Source organism: Agelaius tricolor, unplaced genomic scaffold (assembly GCF_023055355.1).
Source record: "Agelaius tricolor isolate 1412-34295 unplaced genomic scaffold, bAgeTri1.0.p SCAF_10, whole genome shotgun sequence".
In the NCBI taxonomy this organism is placed as follows: Eukaryota; Metazoa; Chordata; class Aves; order Passeriformes; family Icteridae; genus Agelaius; species Agelaius tricolor.
The window spans coordinates 2,002,167-2,028,770 of NW_027269270.1; the positions used below are offsets into that span (position 1 = coordinate 2,002,167).

Below are 26,604 nucleotides of genomic sequence, written 5' to 3' on the forward strand. Positions count from 1 at the left end.
AAGTCACACAACCCTATTTCTTGGCTGGACTTGCCATCCAGTCCTGAGTAAAGTGTTTATCTTGGTAAGGGTTAAAAAAATCTGTTTCTATGACAAAAACTGGCAGGTTTTATATTAGGCATTGTAAAGGACCAGGCAAGGCAGGATCAGCAGTTTTGCTTAGCACATGCTCCATGCAGGACAGTGCTTTAATCACAGGTCTCCCTGCTCATTCCTTTCAGCAGCAGATTTTGTCCTTGGATACATGATTAGCCCCTCCTTTCTGAAATCTTCTGGCATGGCAGGTCCCAGGGTCCTGCTGGTCCTGATCCAAATGGAGATAAGGACTGCTAGTAAAATCAGCAGAAGGGAGGAATCTTTTTCTCTTTTCTCTCAGTCCCAGCCCAGGAGGCAAGGGACAGGACGTGAATATTATTGTCATACTTGTTCACTCTTTAAAGATGTAGAGCCATCTTTTCTTTTAACAAAGTAAAATGGAAAAAGACCAGAAAGATTCACTCCTAGACTAACACTTCTAAAGCAGCCTGGATTACAGGTTAGTGAGGAGGCAATACCCAGTAACAGTGGCTGCTTAAACTGCTAGAGGGATCCAAGTCAGGCTACAGCTTTCATATTAATACAAATTTTTCATTCAGGGTACGCTCTGTGAAAATTACTCCAACAGTTTTCTTATAATCTGCAGTTAAATCTGTAGACATGATGTGTGCTGATAAGGAATGTCAGAATCGGTGGGGCTTTCTACTCCTAATTACCAACCTTGCATGGTCAATTGTTTCCCCTGCATCCCATTACTTTTGTTATCCACACACTCTCCTCTTCATTTGTCAGGGCCCTGTCCTCTGTCAGCTGTGTGTGGCAGAGCCTGAATGCTAAGTGGGACAAAGTCCTATTTTCCTCTCTCAGCATGTGAAGCAACTGACCTTGTTAAACTTGCCACTTAGGGAAATGGCCCCCTCCTGTGCTTGCTTAAAAGAAGTTCTTATCCCTCTTGCCTCCTAATTGGGAATTACAGTTTTCAGCTGGATGATGTATTCACACTGTAAGAAATATAAAGGGTTGGACCTCTGAAAAAGTCATTAGCATTTGCTTAGAGGATGATAAATAGCTGCTCACTCTTGGCAATTTTAGAATGTCCTATCAAGTTGAGAATTAGTTGATTGTGAGATGTTATGAAACAAATTACAGCATTGTTTTGGTTTTGTAGGAAGTGTTGTAACAGGCAACTGTCACTAATTAAAGGGGCTCACCAAACTCCCTAATTAAAAAAGTCACATATTTGCCAAGATCCTAGCAAAAATCCAAGTAGCCACAATGAATGTTAGAGAGCTCTGTATCACGTTCCTCACTGTCACAGCAAGTCTGAACAATCAAAGCCATCTTTTACACCAAAAACCCACCAAAACTCTAAAGCAGCTATCTGATTTAATTCCTTTTTTTTCCCTCCCTTGTTTTGCAGGCCTGTATGAATTTCAATGACAGTGGTGCTTGTGTCACACAGTGCCCCCAGACCTTTGTGTACAACCCCACCACCTTCCAGCTGGAGCACAATCACAACGCCAAGTACACCTACGGGGCTTTCTGTGTCAAGAAGTGCCCACGTGAGTGCTCTCTCACCTGCCCTGCTCTCTGCCTTCTCTCAGGGGGAGCTGCACTTGCATTTCAGGAGCCTTAAAAACAGAGAGAGAATGAGAGCTGAGTGCAGAGCACCACCTCTCCAATCACTCCACGTGTGCTTGCAGCCTGTAATAACTCAGGTGATAGCTAAAGATATCGCCTTTAGCTGTGATGCTAACAGTTCCCAAGGATCCTGGAGTGATTTTCCTAAAGAAAGGTGGTTTCTGTTTTCCTGGTCAACTGCTTGTTACATTCATGCTTTACATCAGTATTTGTAAATTCCAAAATAGTGGAAATAGGTAGTTAAAATAGCGGGGTTGTAAAACGGTATGAATTTTTGTTTCAGAAAAATAACAGTCCACCACCAGCACCTGGTACCAAATGCTTCCATGATATTGATGCCCCTAGCTTGGAGTAATGATGATTTGACAGAAAGTTACCCTGAGCAGTTCTGTCCCAATGAGGAATAAACTTGTAATACTGACAGGAATGCAGTCTTAAAACTGCAGAGTAAAATTAGAGGGGAAGAGGGAGTTAAAAAAAGAAGAATCCCATGCATGTAAAACCCACATGCTTCTGAGATACCAGCCAGATGATGACAAGTAACAGAAAAAATTGTAGGGTCATCACTTACACAGTCTTTGGATCTGCTGGTTTAATTGGAAAGAATAATAAAGGAGATAGTGTTCTCGCTCTCCCTTTCATTCCATAAAGGTTTACAGTTGTGCATTAATTATTTTGTCCATAAATTATGTGCAAGAAGGATGGGTGATCTGTATTAAATGGAGCCATAATTCAACCCAGCCCAAATTCCAAATTTTGAATCTCTGTGGAGGAGTGACAGCAGGCAGGGGCTGTGACCACCAGGGCTTAGTTCTGCCTCTAATAGTGGTGGGTTTGCTGAAGCAAGATTGGTTTGTTAAGAGCCTGATATCATGCACTATAAGGGTTATAATTCTTTGCCCAAATACTTCATTGAACATTTTTTTTATTTTTCCTTTCTTATCAGCATTAATCATTTAGCAAAGTAGGATCAGTCTATATTCCCTTTGGCTTTTGTTTTACAGGGAAAACATTGAAACACTTGTCATTGTCCTGTGCACTGTTTTATCCCAGATGTCTATTGTGTGCATTAAAAACACAGGACAGACAATCTTGCTTTATTTCTCTCCAATTACTGTAATTTTTGTTTTCCTACAAATAATAATAAAGCTAAATAGGGGGAGAAAGAGGGATCAGGCCTGACAAAAATGGATTTTTATAAGTCTCTGATAACGTGCCTATTTTGCCTATACACTTCTGAAAACACAGAACTTTGAATGTTCATGTCACTGGGAAAGTGCTAAGGTAGCAATAATTCCAAAACACACCCAGGTTTTATTCACTTCTGCCAACATCTCCTTTTTCTTTTCAGACAACTTTGTGGTAGATTCCAGCTCCTGTGTCCGGGCATGTCCAAGCTCCAAGATGGAGGTTGAAGAAAATGGCATTAAGATGTGCAAGCCCTGCACTGACATTTGTCCTAAAGGTAGGCAGGGGTTCAGTATAAATTTACTTGAAAGTAGTCTACACAGGGTGTTATTTTGGCATGAATTGCCCTTCTTGAGTGTGTTGTAGAATATGAATAGCCTTTGAATACCCACAAAAGTTTGAGCTATGTAGGTTGTGTGTCAAGCACATAAAATAGAGTGAAAATTTATTAAATTGAAATGGCAATATAACCAAACCAATTGCTTTTTATTAGATACAAATGAAGGGGATTTCTCTGTTGGTTTTAGAGAAATCTGCAAGAATTCTTCCTTGTGTTATTTTAATGACAAGTATTTTCTGGAGGTGTTTTAGCATTGTCCTTTTGTCATTCCAAAGGGGGCCATACGAAACACCCTGACTTCAATGTCTGGGATGTCTCAATTTGTCAATACAACATTAGGTTTCCATTTCCTTGCTCTGTCTCTGCTTTCCCAGAATCTTCTACCCCCTTTCTCAATGTCTCAAACACAGAGCAGTGATTGTTCTGTTGAAATCTGTAGGTTACTTTGCTGTTCTAGAGTCCAGACTTTCTGCTCCCTGCTTGAAGCTCTGTGCAGCAAAGCATCATAGGTTTTCCTACATGGCCCTATGCCACTTTTCAGTCCTAATGGAAGCCAAATCTGCCTTAATTGTGGTAAATAATTTGTGTTGTTGTTGAATAGAGAGTTTTATATGTGAAAACCCAGGTATGGAGTTCCTTAATTTCTCAGGAAGAAAGCTATCACATGTTTGTGAAAGCTTCTGCTGGTAGTAGCCATTAGAGGATCCCAGTCAGGAAGAGAGATTACATGATTATGTGGTTGAAGTCATGAGGAATTTGTTCCTGGATGCATCCTGTGTCCCAGAAATGCAGTAAATTACATAGACAGGCTACACAGAGAAGTTTCCTCGCTGGTTGCCCATTTTTCCAGGTACCACTAATTTGCTGATTGAGCTGATAAATAACAAGTTATTTATACAACATTTAAAGGGCCTTGTGGCATGGATGGTTAAGTCCACAAATCCACCAGAGAAGGGGACCTCTGTGATGCCTTGTGAAGGCTGACCTAGAGCAGAGGCCAGACAGAGTTAAAGAATAAAATAGGGATTCATTAAAAGGCCTCAATGGATGCACCTTGGGCAGCACAAGAGCCCAGCCAGGGCTACACCCAAGATGGACCAAAATGGTCACAAAATGGACAACTGGTCACAAGGTCTCTCACTTTTATAAGTTCTGGTCCATTTGCATATTGGAGTTAATTATCCAATTACAGCTTTAGCTTATGAAATCCCATCCTGCTTGTTTTTCTCTCTTCAGCCCATGTTGTTTATTCTCTTGGGCCTGAGATTTGGATCATTTGTCCTTGGTCCCCAGCTAGAGAAGGAATTGTTTTGTCTCCCTACTCTGTGAAGAGAGCTTACCAACCCCTAAAGTGTCAGAACTACACATTAAAGCAGCACAGAATCTGAAAAATATAAAAGCTAAAATCTGAGGCAGCATTTCCCCCAGCAATGTTATGCCCCTCAGTTTCTGCAGTGCCTGGTGCACCAAGAATTGGCAAGGCTGGGCTGAGTGGGATTTTTGTGTGCTGTGATTTGTGTGGCTGATACTCACCTTTAGATCCCATGTGAAATACCTTAACCTGTGTGCCAGGGTGCTGTTTGGTTTTAAATTGGGATGTGCTTCTTTGGGAATATGTGTCAAGGATGCTGTTTGAGCCCCTCTCTGCTGAATGAGATGAAGACTGGTGTCTGTAAGTCCAAGGTGTTCTGATTCAGTAATTGTTCTCCCCAGTTCTTTACACAAGCTCCTTGTTTTGGCAGCATGTGATGGCATTGGGACAGGGAGTTTGGTGTCAGCTCAGACAGTGGATTCCAGCAACATTGACAAGTTTGTAAACTGTACCAAGATCAATGGCAACCTTATCTTCCTTGTCACTGGGATTCATGGGTAAGTGACAAAATGTTAAGATGTTAGGTCATGGTGCCAGCTGAAACCAATTGCATCCACCTCTTAATGATGGCTGCAGGCTTCTTTTATGCAATAGCAGATCCAGGATCAATTCATTTTCTGCCTTCCACTGTGAAAAAAAGCATTGCCTTGATTCTTAAGATTCAACCTCTAGGAAAAGAAAGGATGGATTAATTGTTTGCTCTAAAAAGAGAAAAGACAGCTATGATTCTCTGGTTACTTTATGAGGTCCTCAATACTGGCTTACAATAAAGGCTGATCAGAGAACAGAAGGGAGAAAAGTCACCTTCCCTGAGTTTGTTTAAATTCTGTATGGCAATAATATGCAGAATATGCAGAGAGGCAGTCTCTCTTAGCATAGCTTGTCATAATCAGTACACACACATGCACAAAAGCTGCCCTCTTGTCAATGAGTTTTGAAGAATCTATTCAAGTTTCAGAATTCACTGGTGTAGAAATCCAGTATTTTGGTTTCAATTTTGCTCATTGTAATAGAACCAGAAACTCCTCCAAGTGTCACATGGCTCTGCTCTGGCCAAATGACCCACTGAGAGGCTGGATGGGAACCTGTTAAATCTCACAGGACAGGGAAAAAATCAAGTAAATCAAGTAAATACACAACAAGCAGCTAGAGCCCATGAGCAATTTTGTGTGGATTAATCCAGCGCATTACATGAAATTTAATTTAGAGTATAAGGCCTGGTTTTGCAGGAAAAATTATATTAGCTAATTTAAAATTCGAAGTTAAAAGAACCAAACCCAGCCTTGAATAAAATTGTACTAGTCTGAAAAAAAATCTAAATTTGGACTATAAGCAGAAAGTTAGCATGTTCTATTCTGTTTTACAGAAGAGTAGGACATGTAATGTTGAAAGTATGTAGCACTTTGTGTCTCATTCTTGATGAAAAAAACTCACTTCAGCAAGCCTAAAGTATGAGGGCAGAGTTCTGCAACCCTAAATTTTTCTACAGCATGGATTACATTAGTAGAGGTTAAAAGAAGAGAAGATTTGAGAATGAATGAAAAAATCTAGAATTCTGGAACAGCTTTTTTATTTAAAGTTTCAATGGCATTTTGCAAACCAGCAAAATGAAAGGGAGATTTAAAAAATGACACTGACTACACAAGTAGTTTGTTATATAAATGGGCAGTATAGAGAAACAACAATTTTACTTATTTCCTCTTCAACTTTTGTCACAAATTCATTTGTTCACAGTGAACTGCAAATTTTAGAGTATGAATTTTTATTGGTTTAGATTGTAGGGACGTAAAATCTGGTTCTCTGGGGAATTGGAAGACTTTTGGTGTGGCAGAGATTAATTTCAATGAAAAATGCAGAAAATATTTTTTTTTGTTGTTTCCATTGGAAATTGTGCTGTTGCAGTTGATCCTGTCCTATATTTTGATCCTGTGGTTCTGTAGCCTAGTTCTTTCCTGAGCACGTGAACTTCAATTCTTTGTGAATTTGTTTTAATTTATGTAAATATATATAGATGTAATTATGAATATTTTCTACACATCTATTTAAAGTCATTAAGATATACACTATTCTACAGTTTTATATGTTGATAAAACAGCAGACATTTGGCTGTTTAAGGGGTTTAATTGTATATCTGCATCTCTAAAGCTATTTTATCTTCAGAATTTAGAGGTGAAATTCAGCTGCCTCATGTTTATTGCAGGCAAGGGTTTTTCCTTTTTTGATGGTAATGCAATTTGAAAGCCAAGTGCTGTGTTTCTGTTAGGTAGTCAAAACTTGTTATTTAGTTTTGTGAGAGCCCCACATTGTTAAAATGTGTTTGATGCCTCTGTGGCCCACTGGGCTTTTTTGTTAACACTCTAGAAATCCTTTTGTTGCTGCTCAGGGTGGTTAGAGGTGACCCCACCAGTGTGTCACCTCACAGATTTGTGACTCCTGTCCCCAAAGACAGCCAGGTGGATCCACCTGCACATTTCAGTTCCAAGAATCACATGTCCTGGAAAGCAGAAGGAGGAGAGGAGGAAATGTGTGCTCCATATTTATTGGGGATGTTTCCTGCTCTCAGAAAACACACTAAAATACCATAACATGCTATTCCAGAGTAATTTTGGTTTGGTTTAATCTCCTAGTTAACTTTTAAATAGGAGAGGAAAGTAACATATTTACTAAATGATGGCACTCTTAAAATGGAGGTCATCTTCATCTTTTTACACTATGACATATTCTAAGTTTAAAAGTTTTAATTTTTGGAGGTTATTTCATTTCTCAATGACAAACTTGCTTGACAAGGATCCATAGTTTTAGAGATTCCTTGTTCAACACCTTCTAAAAAGTGTGCCCTTTAAATGCCATGTGTCAGGAACTGCTGGCATGCTTTTAGATTAATTTTGCTCATAGCTTGTCACTTCTTTCAGAAGCAGCTTTGTTAGTCCTGGTATACATTCCTGGAAAAAACACTGAAAATTCATCTTTCCTTTAGGAAGGTCACTCATGGTTGTTTAGAATTCCTTTATTTTCCATAGCATAAATATTTGCTAAAACATGAATAGGCTTTATGTTCCTTCAAGATGATGTGGGAGAAGTTAGACACATCTGCAGGAACAAAAGGCTGAAGAAGCTTGGTGCATATCCTCATAAAAGCAAGGTGTTGAGCACCTTAATGCTGTTTCCTGCATGGTGTGGCTGTGAGAACCTGATCTTTTCTTATTTAGAGTGTCACATTGTGTGATTTTAATCTTTCAGAGACCCCTATCACACGATCGCTGCCATCAATCCAGAGAAATTAAATATCTTCCAAACAGTGAGGGAGATAACAGGTAACACACTTCTGATCTCCTATAATCTGCATTAATTAATGAACTCATTCTCACTTTGCACTTATAGTTGTCATGTGTTGGGTTTTCTGAAGAACACAAGGTACTTGTTTTCATTAAGCTGACCATGCTGTCATTTTAATGAAAATTTAATACAGAAAACTGCACTATCAGTTGATTTTCACAAGTGTGCTGTCCTTTGAATACAGGATGCCCATTATGGCAGATGCTCAGTAGACAAAGGCCCTTGGTCCCATGTTAGCAAAGTAGGGCTAGTCTTGCAAGGGAGGGAAATGGGAGAGTAATGTGAGGACAATGGTGCTGAAATGTGGGAAACCATTTTCTTCACCTGAAAGCATTTGGAAGTTCTAGTCTGCTTTTACAGCTCCTTCCCTTGGTCTAACAGAGGATGCTGCTGCAAGTTAGATTTTGTAATTTAAAGACAGATATGTAATGGGGTTGTGAGTGGTGTTGGTGTGTCCTGTTTTTTTGTGACTTTTCAATGGGGTCATAGAACTGGGTACTCAGTACTTTGTGTTCTTGTTTCACCATGAGGGGGACACAGAGGGAGATAATACAGCTCTGAGTTCTCATTTGGTGTCTGATTATATAGAGGGAGGGAAATGCCAAGAAAACCTGTTCTATTTCATGCACAAAAAACCCACCAAAATAACTTTGGGCAGCACAGCTTGATGCATGGAGCTCAGCGTGCTTCACCTCTCAAAAGCTGTGAATTTCAGCAAACCACTGGGATTAAAAATGAAAGTAAACTCTTAATCTCTTCCTAATTAATATCAAGGATAATCTGGCATCCGGGCGAATATTATTTGCCATTCCTAAACACAATAATGGACAGTCTCAGCCATGCTGCTAAAGAGGAATTACCCCTGTAATTACTTAACTCTATGTACTGCATTTCAGCCCAGTGCTGAGGCAAGGGCATGGGGAGCTGTCCTCTCTGGAGGTCTGTGCAGCACAACACATCCTGAGGACTTTCCAAGTCCTCACCTTGGCAATTAGGACAATTTTCCTTCTTTTTTTTTGAAGGATATGGTGGTGAGCAGCCTGAGAGACTGCAGCTTTCCTTATTTATTTCTTTTCCTCAAGCTGGCACTGTCCTTCCTTTCTAGGCTAAGCCTGTCCTAAGCCACGCGTGGCTGAAATAATTTGTGTTCACATGTTTGCTTTTTCCTCCTTCAGGGTATTTGAACATACAGTCTTGGCCTGAGAATATGACAGACTTCAGGGTGTTTTCTAACTTGGTTACCATTGGTGGGAGAGCTCTCTATAGGTAAGGTACTTCTCTGTTGGTGGAATAATTTTTTTATTAGCTTTCTGTGATTCTTTGTTCAGTAGCAGAGAATGCAACATCCCTTGGGAAGGACATTTTAAATTGATACATTTTTTTCCTCTGTTACCAAGGTGTTCATTATCAGTATCTTTGCTAATCAGTTGTTTATAATGAGCAATACCTTCTCAACATAATTATTTGAAAAAAACAGTCTTGGTTTCATGGCTGTAGCTATTATCACACTGACTGGAACTACATTTATTGTTTAAAATACCTTGTGAAGAACCATAGTTTAAAAGGAATGAATAATAGAACTTAGCCTCATTATTAGGAGTTTATATGGTTGTGATTAGGCGTGCAGGCTTATATGCCCAAACAACAAAGTGGTTTTAAGAAGAGGTAAAAGGTGGAAGAACTCTGAAATCACTGAGGCACCTTGCAGGTGAGGAGTTCATGAGCTCTGTAGTGCCATTTTTACCAGAGATGTTTCATGTTTCTGTGTGGAAACTCGGATGGAGAAATTGGTTTGAACAGAAGAAATGCTGGGGGAAGCCCAAGGAGGTACCTGAGTAATTTATACAGCAACCTCTGGATCCCCACTTTGGAGAGGGAGTAAATCAGACATGGGATTCTGCTGGCATCTTAAACAACCTGAGCAGAATATGAACAGCAGTGAAACCTTGAGGTTGAATTACAGCCCTGCATTCTGTTCCAAGGCAGCAATTTTTATTTGGAACAGCTGGAAAACAATTATCATCATTAAAATACAATAACTTAAAGGATGCCCAGAAACTGGATATTGTCTTCACTAATCTTCAGTCATAAAATATGTGCAGTCATTTTCATGTTGTGCAGACAATCATTTACTGTTCCTTTGATGAAGAAAGGCGATAACCACATCTTACAACCAAAGAAAAATGAAATGTAGAGAGTGAGCTGAAAAAAAAAAAATCCATGAAAATAACAATTTCTTCCTGTATTACTTGAAATGGCATTAATTTGATGCCTGACAGAAGATGTTTTAATATATTTTCCTTAGCATATAAACTATCATAGGGTGGTTTAGTAGTAATGTGGTGTATTAATAGTATTAATGCTGTTCAAACTATTAATGCCATTGAAAGAACAACCTGAATTATATTCAGATTTCCTATCACCACATTATCGCAAAAAAATCTGTTAATGGATGAAATGAAACTGGTTGAGGACTTCTGCTGTCTTACTTGGCCTAGTGCTATGAGCATCAGAGTTTGTAGTATCTCACTCCTGGCAGGACTCATCATTTCCTAGCCAATGGAACTGGATGTTGACTCATAAAACATTTGTGTTACCACAAAGTAAAAGTTTTCTGAACAATTCTCAGTTTTTGCAGGAAGATCATCTCGACACTTGGAACTAATTCCAGTTGGCAATTCCCTATCACATATAGCAAACTGTGCCTTCTGAAGTTAATTCCTATTTTCTCTCACTTTTGTTCTCATCCCAGTGGCCTTTCCTTGCTCATCCTAAAGCAACAAGGCATCACTTCCCTGCAGTTCCAGTCCTTGAAGCAAATCAGTGCTGGCAACATCTACATCACAGACAACAGCAATTTGTGCTACTACCACACTGTCAACTGGACCAGCCTGTTCAGCACTCCCAGCCAAAAGACAGTGATCCACAGGAACAAAAAGGCAGAGAACTGCAGTAAGTACCTGCTGCTCACTGCCACCAGCTCACCTGCAGGCTTCTGCAGCTCCTTGGGCATCAGGGGAGCTTTCCTCACTTGCAGCATCCAGGTATTTGGCCCAGTCTGAGCAGGAAAATGATTTTTTTTTAAGGTGTAGACAAAGGAAAGGGAGCAGAGAGAATTCACTGCTTCCTTAACATGATGTGAATGTTCCAGTTTCACAAATATGAATTCCAAAGGCTGTCACTGGAATGTTCATGACTTTACAGCCCTTTCCTTATGGAGTGGTGTGGTGGTGTTTGCAAGGGTCTCAGGACGAGGTGAGAGATGAGAATCTTGACTCCATGTTTCAGAAGGCTGATTTATTATTTTATTATAGATATTATATTAAAAGAAAATGATATATTAAAACTATACTAAAAGAATAGAAGAAAGGATTTTATCAGAAAGGTAGCAAGGAAAGAAAAGGAATGATAATAAAATCTTGTGACTGTTCACAGCCTTGACACAGGTGGCTGTTGTTGGTCATCAAGTAAAACCAATTTCACATGCTGGGTAAACAATTCTCCAAATCACATTCCAAAGCAGCAAAACATGGAGAAGCTGAAACTTCCCAGCTTCTCTGGAGAAAAGGATTTTTATCCTTTTCTCCTGAAAAGCTGGGAGATTAGGATTTCCTAATGAAAGGACTGTCCATAAAATATGTCTGTGACAGAGTTGGGATTAGCATCTTCTGCTTCCCCCACCCTAAGTGGCCCTATCTTAATCCAGAATGGTGATTTTGGGACTGGTTTAGGTCACCAAGTTCTTCTTTTTCATATTTGACTTATCTGATAAAAAATACTGCTTCAGGAAAGCTTACATGCCAGTACCTAGGCTGAGATCATAGCACTGAAAAGCCAAAGAAAGCTCTGTAGCAGATAAAATAACTTGTTTATATAGAAATCAGGCAGCAAATTGCATCAATACAGACATATTGTAGCAGCAAAGGAGTTCATTTGAAGCATCTGTTAGACTGCTTGCAGGAGAAGAGATTCATTAAATTGCTTTATGTTTAAGTGATATTGCTGGTTTTTGTGCTCTGACCTGCCAAAAATGTTTGCTTTGGGTTTTCTCAAGCTGTGGTTGTATTTTTGACTTGCACTTAAGTTCTTTCTTTCTGCTGGTTTGAGGGTGGTTTTATTTGTTATTTTTTGAGGGATTTAATTTCTTTTTTTCCTCTCCCCTCCCTTTGAAGTGCTGTTCTGCTCTGTTTTGAGAGAGTGAATGGCTGTGCTCATCACAATAGTGTAAATGTACCCTCAGTGTTAGGTGAAATTCAGCTGGAGCTTTGTCTTTGCTGCTCAGGTCCTTTTCTAATCTCTCCTACCATGGGAGAGCCACAGGAAGTACAAAGTCTTGTTTGGTTGATCTCCACATGGTTTTGGTTGTGTGGCATTTGAATTATTATTTTATTAGGCTATTTCTTTACATACAAGTTGGAAAACTGAAATTCAAGAAAATGCTGCTTGCTGTCCCTGCAGACAGTTCTTTCTGTGGCTGTGCCTGAGAGTGTAGGGTTTTTTTCTGCCCCTACATAGAAAGCCAGCTATAAATAGAGTGTTTATTGGAAAATAGAGGTGCTGCCAAGAAGGATGGCACATCTGCCCAGGACTGTGGCACTGCTTTTTGCTTTCCCCTGCAGTGTAACAGCATCATGTGGTGAGGAACCACATAGTTCTGCACTTGTGCTCTCTAACAACTGTGTTTTGTATGGCATAAAGAAAGAATTAGCTCTTCTGAGATCTCCCATATGCAATTTTTGGGCTGACAGAACAGAAAAAGGAAGAAGCTCAAGGCTTTTTTGACTGTGAAAGAGTCACTAAGGTTACATTCCCAGATCTGACTAGGTCCCACCTTGCCAGGAGATACATGAACTTGTGAACCTCCTGGAGAGCACAGGTTTCCTCTCCACCAGATGAAAAACTGCTTACTATGGGAGAAAAATTATGGTCTTGGTGCTCTGATGTTTTCTTACATCAGATTGGCTCCAGCTGTCTGATTTTCATGCAGCATTTAATGAAAGAACAATCAACTTTCCTTCATTCCCAGACATTTAATATAAAAAGAAACTAAGCAGTAATGAGGTGGACCACAGGCCTCATGTCTCATACAGGAATGATTCCTCTTTGCTTCAGGTTTCTGTAACCCCCACATGTCATGAGACAATGGGAAATCACTCAGGTGAATTTTGTAAGGTGCTTTTTGCCCTTCATGGAGCAGTGTCCCAGTTGTTTCACTTTTTTTGAGAGCTTTGGGACACAACAACTGAACACAGCAGTTTGGAACATAATCTTGCATTAGTTGTCAGGGCTTCTTTGTCAAAAACCTCTTTGCCCTTTCCTGGGATCACTCAGTTTGAGTCCCTTTGAAGCTGCCACAGCTACTGAAAGATGGGCTTCCAGAGCAAATGGAAACTGGGATGTGCTGTCACATCTTCCTCTCACATGCAATATCTTGTCACTACATTTGCACACAAAGAGAAAATGCAAACTTCATTTCCCCTCTAGCTTGGTGAGGATTTTATATAATAGACACTTACCATTTTCCAGGAAGAAAAACAATCCTAAAGACATTTTAAGAGATTTAACACTGTGGAAATCTTCATGAGGAAAGCATATCTCATTTGTTTCCTTTTTAAACAGTCACAAAGCAAGCTCCAGTTTCAAGGGGCTGGTTTTATAAATGGACTCTGACCTGTGTTCATTAAATGGACAATGAACACAGGCCAGGGGTCAAGTGGCTCCATCTGGGAGGCAGTGCAGTCCTAACAGGAACAGTGGCTTTTTTTCTCCAAGTGGAGGGCAATGCAATCCCAACAGGAACAGTGGTTTCCTCTCTTTGCACATCTGTGTGAGGGAATATCAGCATCCAAGCTCATGTGCACAGGGAATGGAGCAAACCACCAAGAAAAGGGTAGGGAGATTTTACCTTTGCTCCATGCTGAAGTGAAAAGTCTGAAAGTCTACTTTTTTTTCCAGCATGTTTCTGGGTTTTTTTGGGTTTGTTTTTTGTTTTTTTTTTTCTGGAACAGTCAGAGGTGAGTCATGTGAAATATGAGTGCACACAAAATAAATGCAGGGAAAAAAAATGTTCTTTTATCCAAAGTTACTTGAGCAATTCTCTCAGCTTTAGTGACACCTGCAGTGTAAGGTGAAACCCTTCTAGGCAAAGGTTGTTAGAGATGTGATTATTATGAATTATATCAATCTAGCCAGCAATTAACAACTTGAATAAATGATTACATTCATTATCAGGCATGATGTAAAGCTAATTGAAGTCTGCAGGAGTTTTCCTATTCAGTTTATGGAGCTTTGGATCAGGCCCAGAAGCATATAGCCAAATAAAAATCATTTTTCTTTTTTTAGTAGCTAATTTTCTTGTGTTCTATTTAGGTTGGGGAAAAACATTCGAACTCTCTGTTTCTAACCTGTGTGGCCCCATTAATAAGGAATGAGTCCTTCTTCTAAAACTCCTGACAAAATTCAGTTTCTGTCAAGAACATTATTGTTATTTCTTTACACGTAAGGCCATGTGATGTGCTGGAGCTGCAGAACATGCTCAGCCCATGGAATTGCCAAATAATGTGTCAGAAATTGAAATGTTTCTTTAGCCATCCCCACAATTAAAGAAGAGAAAGGCGAGAGAAATGAGTTTTTATAAGTTGTCAAAACAACCACTCCCTCCTTGCCAAGATTCTTTTATGAAAACATTTCAGGAGGAAATCATAATCTTTTTGTTTCTGTTGCTTTTTTCATAAGACTACAGGCACTGTGTTGGCTACTTTTCAATGGGATAATCATGATTTTCTTTATTGAAAAACTCTCTTTTTATTTGTGTACAGTTACTCACTGTATTTTTGGAGCTATCTTGTAATAATATCCCTTGTTATTTAGGCAGATATTTTTTTTAGTGAAATATTCTGTCTGTGCAAATAAATTCTCAGATCCCAGAGTAGTTTGAAGGGGGACAAGAATGAAAAGAAAGGAAATCACTAGTAGTAAATCACGATTTCAAGTCACAAAGAAGGTGAGAAAGCAAACAGGGAACTGCCTTTCTGTGATGAGTGTGGAAAAACAAAATCAGAAGAGAAAATATTCTTAAAATTAAAAATGAGAAATGAAGGGCTCTCCAAACCAGGTTAAGTTTTTCTTTGTTGCATGACAAAGATTTAAAATGACTGATTGATTAGAAAACAAAAACCATATCAAACTATATTAAAAAGTTTGTTTAATTGTAACTAGAAGAATTTCTGGCTTCGTGGTTTTTCTTTTTGTTTTTATCTGCAGGTTCAGGCAGTGGCAGCATAGTGGAACTACTGACATCTGATAGTTATTATAAAAAGGTTAATATGCTTAAAAGGAAGTCAGGTGAGGACAGTAAAGAGAAGCTGAATTTTGTGTCTCTGCTCCTCCTGGCTGTGCTGCTCTGGCTCCTTTGGCTGCAGCAGCAGAGCTCAGGGAAGGAGGACAAAGCATCTCTCTGAAATGGCCCCCTGAGTCCCTCTTCCTGTGCTGGAATCTGTGATAATTAATACACTTTAAAGCATACTGAGCACCTGCAATGACTCCTAAATGAAATAACTTTGTTACCTGTTCCTGATTTGAGCTTTGAGGCAAAAGAAAATCCAAAAAGATACTTCTGAGTACCTTTTGGATGTCAGCATTAAAAATTATATGTGATATAGAAAGAAAAAAACGAAATCCCAGCCTTTCTAAAACATGTTCAGACTTCTCATGCTTGAGGTGATTTGTGGTGTATTGAGTAAGGAAGTATTGGAGAGGGTGGTAGAACTCAAGCAGTGCACCTCCTTTTCATTTATTATTCCTCTTAAGCTGTTTCCAATGGTTTGAAGAGCAAACAAGTGTCTGTATTGTTGCCATCTCTGATAGTTCAGGTCCTTGCTGGGTTTAATTTACACAGTCCAGAGTGTAATCCATCTGTGTAAAACATTGCATTGTGCGAAAATAAATTCAAATAATTTCTGTCCTTTCACGTGCCAGGGTTAGGTTGAAAGTGCACCCAGACTTCCTTCAGATGCTGGAGAGATAATATGTTCCTTTTGCTCTTTGCTCATTTTCTCCATCTGTCTCATCATCTAGATATTTACACAGGGAATGATTTATATGAAATAAAAATACAGACTTACACTGTTTGAAACAAACTTTCCCTCTAACCCTTAGTTTATTGTGTATTTTCATGTGGGCTTGAGGGTTTTAATATAAAGGCTCTTTGGCTCTTCAGGTACTTTTGCTGTAAACAATTTTAAAATCACAATTAATGGTGTCTTTCCTTCAGTTATTTCCCCACTGTCCATAGGTTTTATTTCAGGGAGTCCTCAATTCATAGGTAGCATTTGATATTTTAGTTTAATAGAAGTTTAGTGGATTCAGACAGTTGATTTTTTGAATCCTTTAAATTTTTGCCATTTATCATGTCATGTGTCAGGGAATTTTACAGGTTGATCTTTACTTTTTATGAAGAAAAATCTCAGATTTTAACCCTATTGGATTCCTGTCTCTTTGAATGCCCACGAGGGACTGGGAAGCAGCAGTGAACAATTCTTTCACGCTTACTCACCTCCTCCTTGCCATTCAAGATTTTAGCAGCTTTAATCATCTACCTCTCTGTTTACTCCTGGTTTAGAAGCTCTTCTCTGGTTTTGATCATCCTTGGAGCACTGTCTTGAATCTTTTTCCTGCTCAGTTTTTTCTGAAAGGAGCGCAGAGCAGGAGTCTGTACAATATTCCAGCTGAGTGCTCTGTGTATTTGTGTTGTGGCACAATGGTGATTTGGTTTTTTTCTGTCCTATGATTTGTGGAAAAAACTATATAAAAAACTTGTACACGTTGTGAAGTAGGTGTGTATTTTTATTTAGTGCTGGGTGCATGCAGGGATAGTTCTTTAAAGAACAAGTGCACTCTCTGGGAGTCTAGTTTCTTTTTTGTCTCTTAATTTGTTGTCTATGTGTTAAGTTTCACAATAGGTTTATATTTATTTATATTATATAATTTCTATTTAATTTTTATTATTTTACATAAAATATAATGGATAGTATAACATTCTATATATAAATATAAAATAAATTATAGATATGTCATTAGATATACATGCATTATTATGAATTAATCTATTATGTAAATATTTATATAATAAATATATAAATGTACTCTATATTTATATATTTGTATTGAAATACCATATAAATTTATATTTCATTTATATTATTTTATATATATTTACTAATTTCACGTTACAATTTGTTCCTATCAGTTCTTGTACAGAGCGACCTCTTTGATTGTTTCTTGTTGTTTCAGTTTTGGTTTGTTTCTTGTTATGTAGTTTCAGTTTTGGTTTGTTTCTTGTTATGTAGTTTCAGTTTTGGTTTGTTTCTTGTTACGTAGCTTCAGTTTTGGTTTGCTTCTTGTAATGTAGCTTCAGTTTTGGTTTGCTTCTTGTAATGTAGTTTCAGTTTTGGTTTGTTTCTTGTAATGTGGTTTCAGTTTTGGTTTGTTTCTTGTAATGTGGTTTCAGTTTTGGTTTGCTTCTTGTAATGTGGTTTCAGTTTTGGTTTGTTTCTTGTAATGTGGTTTCAGTTTTGGTTTGCTTCTTGTAATGTAGTTTCAGTTTTGGTTTGTTTCTTGTAATGTAGTTTCAGTTTTGGTTTGCTTCTTGTAATGTGGTTTCAGTTTTGGTTTGCTTCTTGTAGTTTCAGTTTTGGTTTGTTTCTTCTTTCAAGGTCTCTGTGTCTCTTCTTATCTTCCTCTAGTTTGGAAGTTTGCATTCTTTTTATTTTGTTTGAGGTAGTTTTGTAAGTTACAGGTTTTTTTACGAGTATAGTAAATTAATTAGGTTTTTAGTAAATTAATACAGGTGTTTTACAAGTACAGTAAAATAATTAAACAAATTAAACAACTGCAAACAGCACACTTCACCTAACTCTGCAGTGGATTTGTGACCAAAGTGAATTTTGTGTCTCACCTGCTCCTGGGCAGTGGGGATGCCCCGGTGATGTTTCGGAGCGCGTGGGATGCCCCGGGGTGTTTTGCCCTGGGTTTGGGGGGGCTGTGTGCATTCCTGACAGCACCCCTGTCTCTGCAGCTGCTGATGGCATGGTGTGCAACGAGCTGTGCTCCAGTGATGGCTGCTGGGGGCCAGGGCCAGACCAGTGCCTGTCCTGCAAGCGCTTCATCCGGGGCAGGACCTGCATCGACTCCTGCAACCTCTACGACGGGTAAGACACTGCCCTTGGGTTCTCCCCAAAGCTGCTAGTTAGCATTGCTGAGGATTTCAATGAGCAAGCCATTTGGGGTTTGCATTAATCAGCTTCTGGCTCCACTGCCAGTATTACTGGTTTGGGGTGAAACATGTCATGGGGTAAGATTTAAGGATTTCTAAATCTGAGCTTATGTGGAATGCTTTCCCTGGTATTCCACTGACAAAAGTTGTCATGCAGCATCATCACCTTGCACCTTTTGTATTGCTGGTAACATGAGCAGTTTGATTTAGGTGAAAAATTTCCAAAAACCCCTCATTTTTCCCTACTTGATACTCTTTTTCAGAACCATACAATTATATTCTTTCAGATGAGTTGGATTCAGGCATCTGATTATGAAATTCTCTGAATAAGGACCCCAAAGTAGAAAAACTCACTCTCTTTTTCATAATGCACTGTGTAATTGTACACACAAATATAAATTTAAAAACCAGTAGGAGTTCTTGCCCCTTTTTCTATTGCTGCTTATACTGGGGGAATACCTCCACAGCACAAGGTGGTTGAATCTGCCTTATGACAGAAAAATAAAGCTGACCTGAGCAAATGAACTCCCACAAATGCATGAAAATATTCTCAACTCTTCCACCTGGAGAAGGCTTGCAAAAAATTCTTTGTCAGAGCACAGTTTTATGTACTTAAAAGCTTCTCTCCTCCCCCTTCACCCCCCAATAAGGAGAGTTGCAGACCCCAGTTGTGTTGTCAGTGTACTGGAATAAGTTGGTCCCTCCTTGGTGTCTTTTGCTGCCATGGAGCCTGTCACAGTGAGAGCATGATGAGACTCAATCAGTATGTTCTGTTCTCTGTCCATCAGTGAATGGCACTGACACTTTCCACAGGCCCAGTTCTGTCCTAAATATGTGAAAATATTTATAACCTGGGCTGGGGGAGAACTTTTTGTTTGTGGGAGAGCTCTGCATGTTGATGCTGTAGGGCAGCAACAGTTCTTCAGGGTGGGCTCAAGCTGTATTGGACATCTCTTTTAGTCCTCAGCAGAAGAAATCCACTCCCAGAGCCAGGGAAGGGTGAGCTCAAGTGAGGTTTTCCCCAGCTCCATCCTGATGTCCTCAGCAGATCCTAATGGCTGTAGAGGAATGAAATGAGCAGTGATCACCTGAGCTCAGAACCTTCACCTGGATGCTTCTGGAGCCCCCTGAAATGAGTGTGCAGCACATGTGTAACTGGTTAATGCAAATATTGTAATTGGTTAATGCAGCAAGATGGGATCCCCCTGCAAAGCTTGGCCTGGTCCACTCTGAGCCCACTACAAAGATTGAGTCGGTCTTTAGTGGGGGAGAAAGAACTTGCTCAGATGTGAATTCATCTTGGCCTAGAACAATGTGGGATGTATTGTGTTGGGAGAGTGCTGCAGGTTTGTGGTGATCGGAAACTGGCAGCTGAAATATTTCAAGGAAGAAATTCAACCTACCTTCCCCCCCCCCCCCCTAAAAGTGGTTAATAAAAAGTGGTAGTTTTTTGTGGATACATGAAATAAATGAGTAAAAGGATGTGTTTTGACAGTTTATAGGTTGAGAGTTCAGTCTAGAATTATTGCTGAAAACATTGAGCCTTTTGGAGAACGGGCTTTAAAACATGTGTTCATAGAGACCTACCTGCAAAAAGGGCAGCTCTGCCATCAGTCCTCACATGTGGCAAGTGGCTTCCTGAATCTGAGCCACAGTCCTGTAGGTGAAAATCAAGAAACCAGCAGTTTTGTCCTGTTAATGAAGTCTGTATTTCTGAATGAGAGGAAGGCCCTCAATATAGTTTTGTATTGCCAGCCAAGGGCTCTGTACAAATCACCAACAGGATGGGACTGCTAGGAATGTGTCTTGAGCTGTTTTATTTTCCAGCATCTGTCTCACTACATGGTTATGACAATGGGAGCATGCCAGCAGCTCTGATTTTATAAATTCCCACATTTTATGTTGGTGAAGGTGTCTCTGCTTCAGGTGCCTGTGGATGAGGTGGTGGCCATGACAGGCTGCTGGCCTCAGTGCTCCTGAGATCAATTCCATCAGGTGAAGACCCAGCCAGGTGAGCTCAGTTTTGCCTTGGAGTCAGATTTCTCCTAACCTGCCCGCAAAATATTTCCTCAGGGAATTCCGAGAGTTTGCAAACGGCTCTGTGTGCGTGGAGTGTGATCCCCAGTGTGAGAAGATGGAGGAAAATATGATCACCTGCTACGGGCCGGTAAGGACACAGCCTGTCATGTTTGTGGGGTTTGGTTTGCTTGGTTTGTTGTGGTTTAGGGTAAAAATGTGCTGAAGGAAAAAAAAATCAGTGAAACAAAAGCAGAAGACTCAAATATTCTGCTTGTAGGGAAGGAATTCTGCTCGTGCTAAATTGGTGCTGGGGTCTGCCTTGGATCTGCCTCCTTAAGAAAGTGATTCTGAAGGTTTTCCTTTTATTTCTTAAGTTGTCTTAATGCTTTAGTGGTTCAGGTGCATGCAATTTTTACAGACTGACAGCATGCAGTTGGGATTTAAGTGCCCTCTTTTATCCCTATTTTCATTCTTTATACACCACCCCCCTTGCCAAAAAAAAAAGTGCTGGAATTTGTCTCAGTCCCTCAGTTTGAACAATATGCTGTACTTTTTGTACTTAGATAGCCTTTAAGTTCTTTTGATAGATAGCATTTTTCATGCATCCTAAATGATGGTTAACTCTTTCTCACCTTTATAATGGCCAGTAACTTTTCTTTCAAAGATTACTGCTCATTTGGGAGATAGAAATTGTCTCTTTCCTCTAGTTTGCTGTGTATTACCAAGATTAAAAGTCACAAGTATACTGGAAATGAGGAGTTGTATTTTAGGCTCTTCATAATTGAGAAAATATAGCCTGTGATTTATTTCCTTATTTCTGTGACTTACTGAATGGAAAAAAGGAAGGCATCATAATTTTTCTTACAATACTATGGTTTTCTGCCATACAGCCATAAGGCAAGTAGCAAATGTTACAAGTGTTCAGCCCATCAGGGAAATCTGGATTTGTAGCAGGGTATATTGACATAAAATCCTAGGCCAATGCTCAACCTGATTTAGTTATAAACTGGCTTATCATCACAGCTTTAGAATTTTACTTATACATTGCCCAGGAGTCTTGGTTTGTTGGTCTTAACAATTTGGTCTTCATGTGTATTAAGGAGACCTTGTAGTCATTTATCTTGAGGAATGAAGGACCTTGTGTTCTTTCATTCTTGCTGTGACCAGATGCCATTGTGCAGCATGCTTGTGGAAAATAGTTTTGGGGTGCAGAGGCAGGACATCCCACTGAAGGCTTTGCAAAGCTGCTTCAGTACTGAATAGTGTAGCAGAAAGTTTCTCAGCATTCAAGTGGGCACCCACTTCACTGTCTTAAGCCCACCAATAATATTAAGAAGCCCATCTAGAAGCTGGTATTTAGTCTGGCACTCTACAGAAGTGGCCAGATGGCCAAAAGCAGCAGGATTTATGTGTCTGCTGCTCCCTAACAGAGGCTGGAGCCATGCAGGTAATTCCCAGTTCCTTGGGAAGAGAAGCTGCTGCAGGTGTTGCTGAGTGTGTGCCAATGGCAACCCTAGTGCAGCAGGAAAGGACAGAGTAACTTGAATGCTCTACATTTCTTTCTTCCATGCTCTCCAGGGACCTGACCACTGCACAAAGTGTTTCCATTTTAAGGATGGTCCAAATTGTGTGGAAAAATGCCCTGATGGCTTGCAGGGGGCCAACAGCTTCATTTTCAAGTACGCCGATGAGGATCGGGAATGCCATCCGTGTCATCCCAACTGCACCCAGGGGTGAGTGCCAGCTCTGGAGGGAGCCCTCTAATCCATGCACTGCTCCTAGCACAGGGTGCTTTAGAGCTAGTTTGGTTTAGTAAAGCATTTGTCCCACTCCTGAAAAGACAGTGTGCAGTAGGAATTTAACCTTTGATTTTCAGTCTCTCAGGTTTTAGTCATGAACGCCCAGCAGTTTATCCCAGAAAAACCCTTTTGAAGAGCACAGAGAAGAACTTTCCACAGCAATGCTCTTAGCTTTCCTTCTACACTGGTTTGTAGCAAATGCTGCCCTTTCACTTAGTTTTAGGCCTGTAAAATGACTGGTTTTAGTACTTGCTCCTTGACAGAATCTCTACTACTTGGTATTGGTGAACTAAGCCTGCAGTACTACTGTGAGACCAAAGTGTTACTGCTCTCCTTTCCCTACAGAGACTGATGCACAGGGTTTGAAACCAGACTTTGCTCAGTCTCAGGCTCCTGTACATCAATTTCTGAAGTCCTGTTAAAGTGCACAGAATTATTTGTTACACTTGGAATTTGTTACACTTGGAATAATACAGCACATGGATCTGAGCCAAAATGAAGAACCTGCACAACAAAACAATGGTCACATGCACACCTGTAGTTTTGCACAGGCTATGTAAGTTACAACTGCCTTTTCCATGGGGCAATTCAGTGTCCAGCATACAAGGAAAGGAAGAGGCAGCAATGGGAAAAAGAGAAAACATCAGCCAGTGAAATAATCTTCAACAAGAGGCTCTTATTGTTTATCAGCTAAAATTAAACCAGTAAATTATTCAATGTAATCTTGATGTCAACAGCTGTTGCCATTCAAAATGAGACCTTTTGCTGGTTTTGCAAATCTAATTACAATAGAACCATTAGGGAAATGAGAGGGAGATCACAGAGACACAGCCAGGATCTGTTACAGATTTGTCTCCCCCCCAGACCCTTTAAATCAGTTATGCAATAAGAAAAAATGCTGCTGCTGTGGAAGAAGAGGGTAAGAAGACATAATATTAAAAGACCAGCTGACTCCAGGAGCTCTGGTCCTGGCTTCCATAGATGGAGAAGGTGCCAATGCTGATCTAATCTGACAAAACCATGGATGTGTGATGGATGTACTGTGCCTTGCAGCTCTCCTGGCCTCCAGGGAGCAACACTCCTTCCTATTCCCTCCTCTTTCCTGAGGAGTTCTCACTGACCCAGCTATTTCTAGTTGTGGCCCAGCTGTGTTTCTCCTAGACCAGGAAGGGAGCAGAAGGTTTTCCATGCCTTTCCACTTCTTCATAGGCATTCATATTTTGCAAGTGGCTGTTTATTTTTATCTGCCTGGATTGAGAAGGGAGGTTTTTATGTCTTGTGCTGAAAATGTGACATTCTAGTTCATGCACAAATATGAAGGGCATTAGGCAGTTCTAGCAGACCTTGGCAGCCCTCATTGGCAACTGTTGCTGACACTGGGTTCCCTTATGCCAAGTTATGTTGTCCTTTTAATCCTTGGATTTCTGGTTTTCCCTCCTTTTTATTTTCTCCTTCTGATTAGGTGAAAGAATGTCCCACAGTGTACCCATCCCCAGAGAAAGGACAAGTAAAAGGGCTAAAGGTCTCTCTCCCAGTTGTGTACACAAAGCCCATGATATTCCCATCTCCCAGATGAGGAACTATTCCTTTTCCATTACACTAATTTCCCTGTGGAAGTCTTTGTCCTCTTATTAAAAAGTTGATGTGTCGATTCTTAGGTATTTTTTTATCCCTTAGAAAAACAATGTTCTCTTCTCCCCAAGTCTGGGTAAGTGTGGCTTATTATTCCTTTTAGTGTTCCTAGAGACTTAGTGGCACATAATTCTGTTAATGAAGCTATTAATGACTGTCCAAGATGTTTGGGGTTTGCAGGTTTTCTATCTTCTTGCCAACATTGTCAGGGCCTGAACATGCCCATAGAGAAAAGGGAAAACAGTTCCTCTCTCCTTTCCTCCTTCAAGGCTGAATTCTCTGGTTTCATACCCTTCCTTTAGAAAGTAGTGTCTAAATTCCTCTTGGTCATGATTCTTCACTGAAATAGGTTGTGGAGAGAACACAGCTTGTTATTTGGCTCATGGCTGAAAGGTAGTGAGAACTTAATTCTGCTTCATTCCCCACATCTGTTCTCCTGGCTGTCAGATCAAGTGCTGGAATTACAGCAGTGCCCTCTCAGTACAGCTGGGACACCCATCCAGAAGGGCTGAGCTGCTGCAGAGCAATGCTTCCCAGGATGGTATTATCTCATTCCTGCAGTGCTGCTTGATAAAATAGGTTCTTAGTTCTCATGTGATGTGTTTCCAGTCATCCCCACCAGTTGTCACCAAGAAAGGATCTGTCCCACCTCTGTTTCCTGTGTTTTGCCACAGGTTCCATCTTGGCATTTGCAGAGGACTGCTTTGGTGAGGTTTGCTAGCACCATTCTCCTCCCTTATTCAAGCATAATGACTGTTTCTCTTAATAGGCATGTAATTATCCAGCCCTGTTAATGATCTCACTTTCACCAGAAGAAGTGTCAGACAGTGACTTCCTTGGGTGCAACCACTGTGCTCCTGCCCTTGTATGCCTGTGATAAGTATCAGCTGCTTGCAGCCAGTTTGGAGCAGATCTGAGGCACGTGGGACAGCCATCCCACTCAATTCAAGAGAGTTGGAAAGCATTTGGTGCCTCTTCTTGCAGAGCCAGCCAAAACTGAACACTTGCACAGGAACAAAATACTAATTACACAACAGCAAGTGACAGCCTGCTTCCTTGCTGGGCAGGACACAAATGGGAGAGCTCACTGGACACCTCCCCTTGTCACACAAAGGTGTTTTGTCACACAGCTTTTTGAAGGGAGGGCATTACTCCTCACCAAAATGCTCTTTTCCTTCTAAGCTATGACCAGAGAAGTCAGGGGAGCTCCAGCAACAGTGTGTGGCCCTGAAAGGATTGGAGGGCAGAAGCACCGTGTTGTCTCTAAAGCTTTGATGTATTTTTAGGAAGGAAGTTTTAATTCCAGATGGACTGGAATTCAGTCTGGATACTGAAAAACACACTCTGGATAAGAAAAACTGTTTCTCTTTTGTATTGCAAGGTTTCCTCCCAGCCCCTGCTCCAGTTCAGCTTTGTTCCTCTCACCTGTTACCTCAGTAGCCCTTGGGTAGAGCTGCCTGATTTTATCCTTAACAATAATTGTGTGACCATCAAAAAAAGCTTTTCTCCTGCCCAGAGATAATCCACTTACACCATTGTAAAATCAGTTCTGTTTGTTTCCAGTGACCAAGATTTTTTAGACTTCATCTGGTGTGGAATGGCTTTGTCACCCCGTATCTGTGAAGTTAAAACCCCACCTTTCAATCTTAAAGAAGGTTGATAAATGACAACATTTCTGGCTTGTTCCTGGAAAAAAATAGTTGTTACTGCAATTTTCAAAACCCCAAATTTCCTTTCAGAGGATTATTATCTATTAAGCTAGGATGAGCTCCAAGTGTAATTTTCTGGATAAGCTGTATTGAACTTTTGTAAGGTACTGAATATATCATTAATGAATTGGCATGTCTCAATTAACCAGTTCATTTTACAGAGCCAACTTGGAAAAGAAAATATCATCCAGACTCCAAGCAGAAGGAACACTGGGTGTGAACAGCATGTATGATTGTGTCAGGCTTATATGGGTCAAAAAGCCTGGAATGAAGGGAGTTCCCTCCTGGGGAAAAATACCTGATGGTGCTTTTTTGGTGGTACATAATACCCTGTGAATAAATACTGCCATGACTCACACAGTGTTGTACTTCCCTGAATGAAATGAGGACAGCCACTCAGGAGGAACCTGGGAACTGCCTCACTAGGAGTAATGGAATTGCACCTGGACAGAGTGCTCTCTTTGGGGAAGCCAAGCCCACTGAAGAAGATTACAATTTGAAATAGAAATCAATGACACTTCAACTTGCACTGGGTGAGGTCCAGCAGTACAGTTTGGATTCAATCCTGTTCTCCAAATGAACATGTGAAGTGACTCCAAGACTACAAGCTCTTGATGTCAGTCTGCCAGTTCTCTAAACCAGTAGCAGGCTCTTAGACCTCTAGTTTGAAGATGTTCTTCTTTTTATTTACAGCAAGAGTCTGAGCTCAGCTTTTTTTAGCATGGTAGGAAATGGACAATCTGAGCAATTCTTCAGCCTCCTTCATTGCTGAGCTTGTTTTTTCCAAATTGCTGAGAATGCCATGAAAGGAAGAATCATTGGATGTGTTTGAGATGAGTTACAATTCAGACAGTCCTGAATTCTGAAGTGCTGATGCCCAGGACAGCTGAAATTCCAAGAGTTCTCTCTGTTAAGTTTTTGAACTGTGTTTAAATCAACCCTTAAATTTATGCATTATCTGGATTTTTAACACATCTTTTTTATGTCTGCATATATGCTGGAGGGAGCAGTCATTGAGGAAATCCTTCCGGTTTGTGTTTGCATGTCAGAGTAAATGTCTTATGTAAAAAGAAGAATTCAAGTTAACAAACACAGGGTAAGGTGTGCTTGGTCTGTTCTCCCTGATGAGCAGGTACAGGGAAATTGAATTCATTTTCTAATGGCAGAGTGATTCCAATTTAAATGCAGCAAAAGCTGAGGAGTGGCAAGTGATGGTGAAGCAGAAAGAAGATGTCGTGGGAGCTTATTTCAACTCTCAG

The 26,604-nt window shown here is 40.2% G+C and overlaps 1 protein-coding gene across 2 annotated transcripts in view; it reads left to right on the forward strand.

Annotated features, from left to right (window-relative positions):
* The window catches only part of ERBB4 (erb-b2 receptor tyrosine kinase 4), a 592,065-nt gene that overhangs the window by 428,580 nt on the left and 136,881 nt on the right, over window positions 1–26,604 (forward strand). For both annotated transcript variants that reach the window (XM_071434337.1, XM_071434338.1), the window contains exons 7-15: window positions 1,457–1,598; window positions 3,029–3,142; window positions 4,948–5,074; window positions 7,818–7,891; window positions 9,089–9,179; window positions 10,666–10,865; window positions 17,989–18,121; window positions 20,260–20,353; window positions 21,784–21,938. In XM_071434337.1, coding sequence (XP_071290438.1) covers window positions 1,457–1,598; window positions 3,029–3,142; window positions 4,948–5,074; window positions 7,818–7,891; window positions 9,089–9,179; window positions 10,666–10,865; window positions 17,989–18,121; window positions 20,260–20,353; window positions 21,784–21,938 — 1,130 coding nt within the window. The remainder of the gene's footprint in view (window positions 1–1,456; window positions 1,599–3,028; window positions 3,143–4,947; window positions 5,075–7,817; window positions 7,892–9,088; window positions 9,180–10,665; window positions 10,866–17,988; window positions 18,122–20,259; window positions 20,354–21,783; window positions 21,939–26,604) is intronic.